Source organism: Emys orbicularis, chromosome 4 (genome assembly GCF_028017835.1).
Source record: "Emys orbicularis isolate rEmyOrb1 chromosome 4, rEmyOrb1.hap1, whole genome shotgun sequence".
Taxonomy (NCBI): domain Eukaryota; kingdom Metazoa; phylum Chordata; order Testudines; family Emydidae; genus Emys; species Emys orbicularis.
The window spans coordinates 29,888,679-29,902,982 of record NC_088686.1 but is presented as its reverse complement, the minus strand read 5'-3'; the positions used below and the strand labels follow the sequence as shown (position 1 = coordinate 29,902,982).

General features: G+C 40.5%; 1 protein-coding gene across 1 annotated transcript; it reads right to left on the bottom strand.

Moving 5' to 3' along the window:
* On the bottom strand, positions 1-10,189 carry SERPINA10 (serpin family A member 10). Its single transcript, XM_065404371.1, has 4 exons — positions 9,472-10,189; positions 4,200-4,473; positions 2,682-2,829; positions 1-192 (listed from the first exon to the last, which is right to left on the bottom strand). Exons 1-4 carry the CDS (start codon positions 10,178-10,180, stop codon positions 1-3), a joined length of 1,323 nt encoding a protein of 440 aa, XP_065260443.1. The 5' UTR covers positions 10,181-10,189.
* Between the last annotated feature and the right edge of the window lie 4,115 nt (positions 10,190-14,304).

The window sequence follows — 14,304 nt, the reverse complement described above, 5'->3', positions numbered from 1 at the left end:
TTACAGTTCTGTAGGATTAACCACTCTGCCCATGAACAGCAATGTTTTGAAAGTTTCTTCGTAAATCATAAAGAGGAATGGCTGATTCACTTTAATGGTAGGAGGCATTGAGTATGCAGTAATTTCTGACCCACTAACAGCTGCTGCTTCAGTTCCTTTCTCATCCACTTCAATTACTGCTCTTTGGATAATCTAATAACGCAAAGAGAACAATATTATAAACACCAAAAATGAGACTCCTTATGTGGAGAACATCGAAGTTCCAAACACCTAATGTATGGCAGGCCTCTGCCATACAGGCCCAGGGATTGAGGGTCACAGTGAGGTTGTGATCTTGCAGTTGTTGGCTGCACTCACACAGAGCCCCATTAGCTCCACTGTGACTGCACAGCTGCCGTAGTCCATCTGAACGCTATCAGTTGCAGGATCAGAACCTAAGAAGCTTCCTGGATCCATTTCTAGAAACAATTATACAATTTCTGTATGCATAATTTGGCAGGGTAACTTTCTTATAAAAAAAATGAAGGCTGAACATTTGATCTTCAAGCCACTTTTCCTAGTCACTCTTTCCCGTAACCCAAATCCATGCATAGCCCAGGTTGGCCAGACCACAGAATCTGTTTTACAATCTTCAGATTTAACTAACAGAATGTATAGAATGAGCCTTCAGTTTCTAGTCCCGCTGACCCTACATTCTACGTTTCATGATTAAATACCGAGGCAAATGTCTATTAGTGGTTCCGGTTGTTTGTTTCTTTAATTAGCTTGTTTCTGATTAAGTTTAGTTAGTCACAAACATTGAAAGGCTTTACTTAGTTAAATATTGTGCATTCTGAAAGTGTTTATAAAATCATATAAACATAGGACCCGAAGGGAGATCAAAAGTCATCAAGAAGTCATTTAGTGCATTCCTCCATGCTGAAGCACAATTAAGTATACCTAGACCATCCCTGACTGGTATTTGCCTAACCTGTTCTCAAAAACCGCCAATGACAGAGATTCCACAACTTCCCTTTTTAAGCTGTTTCAGTCCTTAACTATCCTTCTAGTTAGCAAGTTTTTCCTAATATTGAATCTAAATCTCCCTTTATGTAATTGCACCTGTCTTGTTTTATTGCTATATGTTTATAATCTTGAGAAGATTTCCTTGAAGCAAGCAGTAGCACAGAACTAATGAGTACAGACATACAAAACAATCCTGTGAGGTGTTTGCAAGCCCTCAACTCCCACCAAACTCACTGGGAATTAAGGTCACTCAATACGTTGCAGGATCTGACCCTTTCCCCTTTATTTCTGTAGTGTATGCATCTAGCTATTTCCTCAGTTCTTAAGCCTATGTCTGAAAGCTTCATGGTTAGTTTATGGTCTAGGACATAAAGACAATTGAAGGTGTTAACATCACCAATACCAAACTCTGATGACTCTGTTCAAGTCCTAAATCTGTTTCTGAACTAATGTAACTCTCACATGGTAACATTTAGTAATGCTGCAATGGCCCTATGCTAGCTGGTGTATTAATTGCTTTTAAAATCAGTTAACAGATGCTATTAAAATTAGATTATTTTATAATAAAATTAATAGCTAATTAATTCTGGATTATACAATTTTTCCTGGTATCTGCGCAAGGGGAAGAGTATGCTGCAGATTCTCAACCTGATTTACACACATTAAATGGTGTAATAGCCCATAAACTAAACATCTGCTATTTTACCTTCTGTATTTTTACTCTTGGGATATGAAATAACCTTTCTGATTAAGGTCAGCTTACAAAGCTATCATAGTTTAAATACTTTTACATTTATATATTTGGTGAGGCAACTACTAAGCTCTTTAAAAGGGTGCAATCTATGAAAACCACAGTGGTCCATTTGGTATGGAATGGGGTAGGGCCATGTTCATGTTTTGTCCTCTTTGGCATGTCTCTTACTGCTGGATGGTGCTGGATTGTGGTGGTTCTCTGCACAGGTGTACAGAAGAGGTGGGGGAAGTCTCTGAACTAGAGCTGGGCAAATAATGGACTTGTCAGTTTGCTAGCAATTCCAAAAAATAAAAATGAAAAAACCTGTTTTGGATCAACTTGAGAATGAAAATTTGATGAAGCACAAAGCCAAAAATAATTTTGTTTTGGGTCTAAACAGCCCTTTTTTCAATTTTCACCATTTTTTAAAGTTTCTGATTCTGAAGTACGATTACAGGAAATTTTGAAACTAGAAATTGTTTTGAACTGAAAAACATAAACACTTCCTTTTGAAAATGATGTAGCAAACTGTTTTGATATTTTTCTGATTTTTTTTAACTAGAACAATTTGGTGGAATTGACACAAATTTGTGAAAAGTTTTAGTGTCACCAAATCTGTACATTTTGCTGAAAAAATGTTTCATGTAAAAGATGATGCCCAGCTGTACTTCAAACTTCCCTCTCCCACTGCTTCCCCTTGCAGATTTGTGCAAGAGAAGCCAAAATGTGGCTCTTAATAGACTGAGGGTAAGGAGTCCTGGGTTCTATTCCTAGCTCTGTTCTGAGACCTTCAGCAAGTCACCTGATCTCTTTGAGGCAGGAACTGTTTCTCACAATGTATTTGTACAATACCGAACACAACCAGGTCCTGATCTTGACTGGGCCCTCTAGGCACTAATATAATACAAAAAATAAATAACAAGAAGCAGCTTATAAGTCTTACCTTTGATACTTTTACAAATCTTTGATCTGTAAGTTGACTCAGGTCTGCGTTCATTGTGAACAGGTTTTTAATTCCCAGAGCAGGAAGCAGTTCATGCATCTGGTATTTCTGGTCTAATTTGAACTTTGGAAAGAAAACGTCCATTTTTCTGTAACAAACATAAATACTGGTAATATAGTGAAAAAACTGACAAAGTCCTAATTTTGGAACAAGCAAAATGTCCTTATCACAGGCTTGATTTTTCTCCATGAATTTTGCTTGTCTCATTATCCTAGAATATACTTAGTAATTATTATTAGAAGGGTCATTCAGTAATATTTTGCACTTCATTAACCTTTCATCAGAGGATCTAAAAGTGCCCTATAAAAAGTAGTGAAACTTCCTCACTTGTATGATGCAGAGCTGGTGTAGCCATATTGCTCCCAGGATACGAGAGACACAGGGTGGTTAAGGTAATATCTTTTATCGGACCGACTTCTGTTGGTGGGAGAGACAAGCTTTCGAGATACACGGAGCTCTTCTTTCGGCCTCAAGCACTTGGAGGTAAACATGGGACTCAAACTGACCTTTTCAGGGGGAGAGAAGTTCAGTTTGAGTCCCATGTTTGCCTCCAAGTGCTTGATACCCGAAGAAGAGCTCTGTGAAGCTCTCAAAAGCTTGTCTCTCTCACCAACAGGAGTTGGTCCAGTAAAAGATATTACCTCACCTACCTTGTCTCTCACTTGTATGAGGCAGACAAGCGATATGTAATGGTCACTTCAACCAATACTGAAATGCAACCAGCTCTGGGATCGAATTCAGCAGTGCACAACATGCTGCACAACATGCTACACAACAGTTTAGGGCAGGAAGTGAAGAATAGTTGAAATGTAGGGGAATCTAGGTAGGCAGAATGTAAATTGCTGCGTAACAACTTGGAAAAGACAGCAGGGCTAATGCTTTCTCTCATGAAAAATGTCAGGGCCACAAGGGGTCAGAACCTCTAGTTTCCTGCAGCACAGTATCCCCACTTCTATGATGAGGTATTGATTAACTCAATCCTGAACCAGGAGAAAGAGTGTCACCTACTGAATCATATTTCATGTGAAGAGATTAATTTATTTTACATTCTTATAGCTCAACCTATTTAATATATTTGTATTTATGCTTCATTGCCCAAATTTGAAATCCCTTCATGAGTAAGCTGCACACACTGGTTAGCCATGCTATTTTGGCTGGAAGTGCCAAACTGAAGACCACAGTTAGGGCCTGATGTTTGGGCTTGGAAAGGCTGGACTGTGCTCTGTGAGACGTACATTTCTTAGTGGGATAGAGGAGATAAATCAGTCTTAAATGAAGGCTTCAAGTGAGAGCCCTACACCACTCTTATGTACAAAGGTTCTGTTTTGGGGGATTTGGAAAGACCTCGCCTCTGTGAGGATGCCACTCCACAGAGAAACCAGCACATAAGTGGGTTTCTTTTACCTCAGTAAATATGAAATATGTTAGTATCATCAGGATGTCAGTGTGAAGCTATACCTGGTCTTCATGTTTCTAAGCCACGATTCCACAAGCTCTGCTGTTATGTGGTCTTCAAGTGAAGCGTAATCTCCCTCCTTTTCCGGCATGGCAATAAGCATGTGTGCACTCCCTCTGTAGGGAAGTTTTAGCACAATGCATCCTAAGTTCTTATCCGAAGTTGAGGCAACCTTGTCTGATTTAAACATCATGGGCACCTGTACGGTCCTATACTTGTCTATATGGAAAGTCTCCAGTTCTGTGAATCTTGTATTAAATGGGTGCAGCCATTTGCCTTAGAAAAGAAAGAAAGAAAATAATTATTCATACTCATACTTCCTCATGGTAACAGTTCTGAAGTTCTTAAAATATTATCCAATTGTATCCATTGCTATACGGTCATGTAGGATTTTGGGCCCCTTGTGCATAGGATGGCTGGATGACAACTATGATATCTTTAGCCTACATACTTCAAAACGTTTTACAGCAAAGGAGGGCAAAACCACACAAAATAAACAGACCTAGGCTCAGGAGGGATGGAGGGGAAGAAACATGATCAACAAATATTTTCCCCATTGTCCCTTTGTCCAGGTGGTCAATTACCCCCAGGCTCCAAACTAATGAATATTCCTTTATTTTACTGAATACCATATAATCATCCATTTTGTGCAGAAATGCTATTTGACTCTGCCACCTCCACTAGAAGTCTGTTCCACCTATTCAATATTCTCTTTTTAAAGTGATACCTCCGTACATTCTCATTCATGGAACATCAACAGTGGGCTGCCTCCCTTGTGAGTGCTATGGCCGGACACCATATATGTTGATGATACTAAGGCCTGCATTTCCTTTCTACCATTTCCTTTCCATTTCTTTCCTATCTCAATTTCTGGCAGAGAAAGGGATCTGGATGAAATCCAGCTGGGTTGGATTCAGTCAAAATAAGACACAAGTGATGCCAATTGATAAAAGATGGTTGATTGTTGATGGGGAATTGGCAGAAGCAATGAAGGCATCTGCAGGCTTATTTTTTAGAGGCTGTCAATCTAAGTCTTATTTGGATTCCTCTCTACTCACAGCTTCCGAATGAGAAGTGGTGGCCAAAAACACCTTGTTTCACCTTTATACTTGACAAAATCTTTTCTTTTCAAAATGCAGAGCTTGTCATGATTATGGGCAACAGGGGATGGATCACTTGATGATTACCTGTTCTGTTCATTCCTTCTGGGGCACTTGGCATTGGCCACTTTGGAAGACAGGATATTGGGCTAACTGGACCTTTAGTCTGACCCAGTATGGCCGTTCTTTTATTCTTATGTTCATACTTTTGTCACCTCAAGGCTAGACTACTACACCATTTTCTACCTGGGATTAGCCTTGTTGTCCATGTGGAAGCGGTGGCTGCCGTAAACAGTACTTGTCTTATAGGTATATTATACCTATGTGCCATGCTCTGCACTGGTTAATTAATTTAAAGAATTTAATTCATGGTGCTGGTTGCTATCTGCTGAAGCCTAAATTGTCCAGCATGCTGTTCTTAGACATGGTCTCTGCCAACAAATCCATACGAACTCACAGGAGCTTCTGACAAACTGTTCTCTCTCATGGGCATTCATCCCTGAATTTGCTACTGCTAGAAAGCAGTCAAAGCCGGACCTTGCCATTTTTGGAGTCTGCTGTAAATCATAGCACTTTTCCAGGCTTTCTCGCCACTGCATTTCTTTTAGTAACAGGTTGTCTTCTAACCGTCTTTTCCCAAAACTCAATGTCCCAGTTTTTTAATATCTCACTCATTAGTAAATTATCAGGGTATCTCTACTCACATGTAAGTCTAGCCAATCCATTTATTATCTCTGTGTCTTGGGTGGGCTTCATTACATCTTAACTAACATTCTTCTTCAAATAAAGGAAACAGAATTACACACCAGACTCAGACTACGTCCCAATGAGTGCTACTAAGCTGTCAGTACAATAACATTGAACTCTTGGGGAATCTCCTTTTAGCCTATTTTACTGCTGCTGCTCAGCTGTTCCCCCATCTCAAGGAAAATATGCCTTGCTCTGAGCTATTGTGAGATGAGCCCCCATACCAGACAGCAGAAATTTCTGAACTTCCACCATGGAGCATTCTGCTTGGTCCTCTTTGTTTTGTTTTACTTTTAAGTTTGCATCTGTTTTCTTTCTTCAGAAGGAGAGAACTCTCTGTATGATGCTGTCCTCGAGAGAGAGAGTGTACACTGAGCCAGAGGCTTTTCATTCACTCTCATGATCCTGGGACCACTAAGTACAGCACTTATCCCCAGGTACAAGTCAGAGTTAAATAGTTTCTCAGGACTCAAAGTGGCTGAAACTACTGCTGCGGATTGGGACAGCATAGAGACATTATCCTGGCCACACCTCCTTTTCTCTGTCTATGTCACTGAAAACAGCACCCGATCCAAGGCCCAACTAAATCCAGAAACCTCCCCTTGACATTGTCCCAACTGGCTATTTATATGTCAAGGAGGAAGGAAACCACACTGTGGGGCCATTTTCCTTCCCTCACTTGAGCATGCACCTAGGTAGTGGTTTCCCTTGATCTCTTCTTGGAGCAGTGGGCATAGTCTGGGGTTCTCTGCTCCCCCTTTGCCCTACTCCTGTCTCTGCACTCTTGTCTTTTGTCCTGATCAATTGACCCAACTTTTTGTGCCACCCTTCCCCTCTGATTGAGGAGAGTGGACTATCACTATTTTTGCTGCGTGGGGCCTCCTTTGAAAAATCTGGTCCTTCTCAACTAGAATTCAGAGACTACTGACTGCAGGGGGAGGGACACAGGAGCTTCTACACCAGCTGTCCATCAGCAGAGAATTCCCCTGTGTGGTGGAGATGCATTAGATAATTGCTGTGTGCTCCTTGACCTAGCCAAGGATCTAACCCCTTGTTTCTTCTAGTTCTGCTATTTAACTGGAAACTCGTCCTTCCTCTTCTCTCATGCATATTCAGGGCACCAAATAATCTTGGATTATTTTAGTTTTTGCAAGTAGTACAATGTCTTGAATTGGAAACTTTTAATGTATACCCTGCCCTTCTCTGCTCATTCAAAGGACCTGGGGGAGCATTATTGGGGAAAACACCACAATAAAATGCACCCTTATAAATGGGATTACTGGGCGAGGTTGAGGCATTTTAACGTGAGAGGTGATATTTCAGTGTGCCTTGGAGTTCTGGAGAGGTTGAGGTTACTGCTCCAGATCTGACCCAGCTTTACAGTGACCAAAGTTTATCGTGTGATAGCTCTGCATACCCATGACCTGTAGAGTCCTCACCATCATAATGCTTCCCATAGGAGTTTCATCCCTAAGAGGACTGGATGGCTTCAGGGACCTGAAGGTGGATTGAAAAATCACTGGTTGCTCCAGGGGAAACTCCAGCCGGGGCCTCTGGGCCCAGGCTGGCCTCCTTTGGCTAAGTGAAACTGAAAGAAAAGAGCTGAACTCCTGTCCTGGGAGAGCTAATTTGCTGTGTAATCAGGGAGCCTTGTTGTGTGACAGGCAGTTTGCTCCCTTCTCGTTAGGGGGGATAGGAAGTCTCTGCAGAGTCTGCTTCTCCACAGCCTAGTTGGGGCTGCTACGTGGCCCTAGCCAATAAACTTTGGCATGCTGTGCTTATTTTTCCTAGTTTGATTGCACCTCTCTTGCCAAGCTAAGGGCCTTCCAGATTCTGATAACTTCTTTCTGTTGCACCAGATCAATATGTGGACGGTCCTCTCATGGGTTAGGTGTGGTTCTTTTCCCTGATCAAAGAGACTCTTGTATGAAATGGGGAAACTCTGTGTTGCCTTGACCAGTGCACTCTATGAGAAATGAATTGGTGCCCTCAGCCCAGTGTCTAGAGTACATATGCCCATATTACAGCTATCATTACAATGGGCACCGCAATAATGGCTCTGATTGGCAGGGAGCCCAGGGAGATTGAACAACCTTCTCGGCCCTCAAGATGGACCCTTCAGAGAAGGGTTAAGACAAGTTAATATGGTACTGAGGGGAAGTTTTCACTGCCTCTGTGTTCTAGCTGTTCTGAGAATGGAGGTCAGCAGCATTCAAGGCCCTTTTCAGTACCACTAAAATCATTTATGGTTTAAAAAAATTAATTAAAAAAAGGAAATCTAATGGGGGACAATGGGGAAATACTGTATCTTTGAAAATGCTTTTCCCCAAAGGAGAAGCCCCCAGCCACAATCATTGTATTTGAATTACTAACTCAGTTATAATGAGTATATGACATATGTACAGATCCAGTTTGCAGTGAACTCAGTAGCATTGACAGGTTTACTTGACTTGCCTGATGCACAAACGTTCTGCACCATATTTTGAGCTCAGTTGCAAATCTAGAGTAGGAACATTGATCCCCCCAACCTGAAGCAAATACTCACCAGCAATTACACACCGCACCACAGAAACACCAACCCAGGAACCAATCCCTGTAGCAAACCTCGTTGCCTACTCTGTCCCCATATCTACTCTGGTGACACCATCAGAGGACCCAACCACATCAGCCACACCATCAAGGGCTCATTCACCTGCACATCCACTAATGTTATATATGCCATCATGTGCCAGCAATGCCCCTCTGCCATGTACATTGGCCAAACCGGACAGTCCCTCCGCAAAAGAATAAATGGACACAAATCGGACATCAGGAATGGTAACATACATAAGCCAGTAAGTGAACACTTCAATCTCCCTGGTCATTCTATTACAGATTTAAAATTTTGTTCACTATCATTGAACAAAAAAACTTCAGAAACAGACTTCAAAGAGAAACAGCAGAACCAAAATTCATTTGCAAATTTAACACCATTAATCTGGGCTTGAATAGGGACTGGGAGTGGCTGGCTCATTACAGAAGCAGCTTTTCCTCTCCTGGAATTGACACCTCCTCATCTATTATTGGGAGTGGACTACATCCACCCTGATTGAATTGGCCCTGTCAACACTGGTTCTCCACTTGCAAAGTAACTCCCTTCTCTCCATGTGTCAGTATATAATGCCTGCACCTGTAACTTTCACTCTATGCATCTGAAGAAGTGAGGTTTTTACCCAGGAAAGCTTATGCCCAAATAAATCTGTTAGTCTTTAAGGTGCCACCAGACTCCTTGTTGTTTTTGTAGATACGGACTAACACGGCTACCCCCTGATACTTAACATTGATCCCAGTGGAGTTTTTCTGGAGCTACACTAAAGTAACTGAGAACAGAGTCTTGCCTGTTGTCTTTTTGTAAATGATGATCTTACAGAATAAAATCAATAGTTACCTTTAAAGAGAACGTAATCCACGAGAACCAGTTTAGCATGCTGGTCAAGTTCTTCAAAAAGCTTTGGGATTTTTCCTTTGGTCTTCTTGTTAATATTCTGATTTATGACATTTTTTGCTTGGGTGGAGTTGTGAAAATCCACACTTAAGAATTCCATATCAAAGTACTGCTTGGATAGATTAAGGAAAGGCTCCTTGAGTCTGAAATTTTTTTGAATAAAAGAAAAACTACCTCTCTGCAGAACAAGCTCTTCATTCTCTGTGATGTTATCTTTCAATTGTTTAAACAAAGCTGGCAACTGATGAAAATTCTCTTTGCCCTGAAAAAGATGGAGGTTTGTACCCTGAATGATTTGCTTGTAGGTTTCCCCTTCAGCCGCGAGCATGAGGACAGCCATCACAAATGACACAGAGAGCGGGGAGAAGAACACGTTATTGTCATGCTTCAGTGCTATTTTCCTGTAGAGATTGAATCCAAAATCCATGTTCTTTTCAGTGAGGTTGTAAAGAGTGAACTCTAGAGGGACTTGCTCTGCAAATGGCTCAGCGGTGCTTCTATGCAAAAGTTGGTTCATAGTGCTACATTCATTCTCATGATTCGGCAAACAATTCTTCCCTTTATCTTTCTTTCGATTTCCAGGCTTGCCAAGAGATGTGCTTAATTCAATGCACATTTCACATAAGAGAAGAAGGCAAATCCCTGCTTTCATTTTGGAGTCCAGCACTGAGCTTCTTTCTAGTCAAGAAAATGAAAAGAAACAATAAAGTCAATGACAATTTTTCTTTTTTTAATTGAAAATACCATGCTTCTGGGTTCCAGATAAAGAGGTCATGGATATAGCCAAATGGTTTCAAGTTCCTTCCACCATGTAAATCTCACCAATCCCCCCTCTCCTCCCAAGTTACACACCAACAATGTAAAGTTTGAATGGCCAATGCCCAAATCAAAAGTCAAAGTGAAAGTAATGGAAAAAAAAGTCTCCATTCTTTCAAAATGGATGCAAAAGAGATGTCATGACCTTTAGCAAGGGGCTCACTTCATATGCTAAACAGTTCATCATGAAAGTCCCTCACTAATCTTCCTATGTTAAATTGAAGCCTGTCTTAAAAGAGTAGGTCCAAATTTTCAGATGAGGCACATTCATCTCCACCTGAAGTCAATGAGAGCTACCTATTTTTAATGTGATGAATACAAATGTAGAGAGAGAAATACCTTGTTGACAATTAAAGGGCTAGTGTGTGTAATATGCAGTACGTATAAAAATACCAGCGTTGAATTTCTGCACAATGTATACTAAAAGAGTCAAACTGTAACCACTAGTTCTGAGTCCCATAAATGAGAAACTCTGAGAGTTGGCCATACTTTAAAAAAAATGTGATTGGGAGAATTCAAAAGTTCTACATTTCAAATTGCTTTAGAATCCTTTGAAAAATTACAAGAGGTTTTGCTGAATAACAGAGACCTTCTTTTCTAGGGAAAATTAGCCTGAATGACATGTCAGTGTTTTTTCCAATTACATAGAAACATTCAGTTAGGAAAAAAGCAAAACATTAATAATAATTTTTGAAAAGGCCAGTGGTCTTGGGCCTGATTTTCCTCTGATTGTTTACCCCCGTGTAAACCAGGAGTAACTCTACTGAAGCCAAAGGAATGATGATTGTGCACGACTGGTATAAGGCAGAGGAGGATCACACCCCATCACCTCTTTTACTTTTTAATTCAGCCTTGCAAGCTTGTGAAAATGAATTTTTTTGTTTTAGAGACAGGATGGCAATAGCACAAGAAGGAATTAAATATTAATGACCCTTCCAGACACACACCCCTACATCCATCTGGAGGATAATAGAAGACTTATTGTTACCATGGAACCAACGCCTGCTATTTTTATAAGTAAGGGTACTCTTTCCAGCTGTGAGTACTAACTGTGTTGTGGGACAGCTCTGCTCTAAGAAAACCCCCCAGTGAGGAGGGGAAATGACAGGTACTCCAGATTTTCATGATGTCTGTAATAATGCCTCCTCCCTTGTTGAATAGTCACTCTGAATATTGAGCACCTGTGCTGGTGGACAGCAGGGATTCAAATGCTTTCTTGGCAAGAGTGAGGTAGCTTGATGTCTTTGTTGTCTAATATTTGAATAGGCTGCTTGTGAACTTCAGATGTGGTTCACCTTTAACAGCAGCTCCCTCTTTGCAGAATGAGATTGCTCTTATGTTCATGGATTTGTGTAGAAGCAATAGATGAACTAGTCCTACAAACATGAAGGAGTGTACAATTATGAACCTTGGAGTAACAGGACTGCTCAGAAGAATGACTTAGACATAGTACCTTTTGTTGAAGATCCTATTGAATAGGGAAGGGGGGACATAGTACTTCCTTCTAGCCTTGTAAACAAGACTGCACCCTCTTAATTTCCATGTTACTGTTTGTGTCTGCTGAGCCATGATGAGGTTGTGAGGCCCTGGACTGAGAATCCAATACCATTGCAAACCGGTAAGGAAATTCGTCATTCCCTTTCACTTTTCATTCATCTGATATGGATTATTTATTCTTGCGGACAGAGTGGTGCCCAGACCATGTGTAGTGTTACCTCTGGTTCTTTTACACTTCACTTATCAAATATTGTTTTGTAAGATCCAATGAATGCTGAAGTGGGCTTGTGAATGGACTGAGGGTGAGACACTTACTCTATGTTTGGAATATTATTATTCTCTGTCACAAGCAGTGATTTCTAAGCAACATTCATGCAGAGGAATGTTCTGTAAAACCTTGCAATAAGAAAGTTAAATTTTCAAAAAGGCCCCAATTTAACATCCAAATTTGCTCATGCAAAATCCAAAATTTGCATGTGAAAATGAAAGTTGCTTATATAAATCACATAGACGCATAACTTTTCCATCTACATGTGTAATTGCCATTTGTGTATTGAAATCAAAGACACTGAACATACAACATAACCAGAGCAAATTTAAAAGCAAAGTGTGAATTGTTTCCCATACAATATAGGATAGAATATCACTTTTATACAATATTTTGAATTTGCTTATTTTCAGACAGGAAATCCCACCCCCTTCCATCCAAATTAGAAGGGTGTTCCAAACTCTGTTAGGATGGCTAGAAAGAAAAATGATCTGGTGCCATTTGAAATTTCATTCTGCACCAGTTCTCTTTGTATAAGAGTGATCATAAGAATGAAGAAGAGGTATGAAAAGATTGATTCTGTTAAATGGGCCCATCATTAAAATAGTAGGCTTTTAGTTAACTAGATGGAAAGAACAGTCTCAATAGATGTTTTGTTGTTAAGGGATATCTGATCTCTAACACTAGAGTATGGTAATTGTATAACTTGACATTTGTCATATGGCCAGAGAATTATGTGATAGACTAGGTGACCTCTTGAGGTTCCTTCTAGCTCTACATTTTTATGATTTTATACAAAAATCTGGCATTATCTGAATGCCATAAATTCAGAGTTCAGCAAACCCTCATGATTGCCTACATCAAGATGTGTAATTGTCTGTGGGCGTAAGCCCTGAAAAGGCACTTTCATGTGAGCAGTAAGACATCTGGGCACAAAGTAACAGCCCACATTTGGCAGTCAGGCAGTCAATTCTCTATTGAAATAGTGAGTTACATTCTGTACAAGATGGCAGCCCAGATGGGCTATAATGAATGAATCAGGAGACAATGAAATAGTTGAATGTGATGCATCTTCCTAATCACATGTAAAATGTGGAAAATATTAAAAATATACAACGTAAAACCATTTCCACCAATTTTATATTTATTTTAACTATATCTACACTCCCAGTGGAATTCCCTATGCCCATCACACACTGACTAAAGATGTACTAGGTGTGGGTCATGAAAGCTCCTGCCATTTTATCCTTTTTAAACATTACTAGAATCCCAAATATATGAAATATGAAATCCCTCTCATAGGTTAGATTGGACTGTCTTGGAGACTGCTTCTTTCCCTCTGCACCATCCCAACAGTTGAGATCAGCTCTTGCTAATAGTTCTAAGACTGAACTCTGTGGGAATGGAGCAGGGAGGGGTATGACTCCTCCCTTTCTTCTCACACAGGCAGTGCACTGCACCGCACCACCTTCCTTATTCCCCAGGGAGAGCTCACCATGGGCCCTCAAAAACCCACCAATGCAATTCCTGGATTGCCCAACAGGGGGCTGCAATATGACTCTCACATCCCATCTGGGTTGAATATGCTACCTCCACAGCACTTACCTTCCCTGCTTGTCCAAGGAGCAGGAACCCTAATCCTAGAACAGAGTCTGTTTCCATAAATGGCTGTGCACAGTGCTATCACTGGACCAGGCTATAGAGCATACCTTTTAACTTCACCTTTAAACTAAACATTTATTATATCTGTGACCCATACATAGTACTTGGGCTCAGATTTTGCTTTTCATGTGTTCTCTGGAGCTCTAATATACCTTAATTGTTGGCAGATTGTCATTTATGGTTAATATAATTAGCTGATGTGATCACATTAATTCTATCATTTGAGTTAAGTGGTTAAGGTGAAATTCACTCTGGTCTAACAAGCCTTCTCAGGACCCTCTGCACAATTTAAATCTCATGTAATCCTAGTGCAGGCCCTCTGCACTGGGAAAATTGCATGAGGAGGTTAAATGCATTATCCAGACAGGATGAATGTGTTCTGATCAGTCATCTTCAGACCAAAAGTAAGTCTCCATCTAGGGTACAAATAGTTGGGTGGAAGTTTAATGTTGAAACTGAAAATTGGGCAAAACTTGGTTTTGATACAAGCGTAAAACTTGAGCTAAATTTCCTGAGTCTCCAGCTCTGTGGTG

Bases quoted from the DNA above. Each gene is read 5' to 3' on its own strand.
- SERPINA10 (XM_065404371.1), bottom strand. From the start codon at position 10,180: ATGAAAGCAGGGATTTGCCTTCTTCTCTTATGTGAAATGTGCATTGAA. The intron at 4,474-9,471 runs GTAACTATTGAT...TTCTTTTCTAAG, and splicing joins GGATTACGTTCTCTTTAAAG to GCAAATGGCTGCACCCATTT. The intron at 193-2,681 runs GTAAGACTTATA...TTGCGTTATTAG, and splicing joins GATTTGTAAAAGTATCAAAG to ATTATCCAAAGAGCAGTAAT.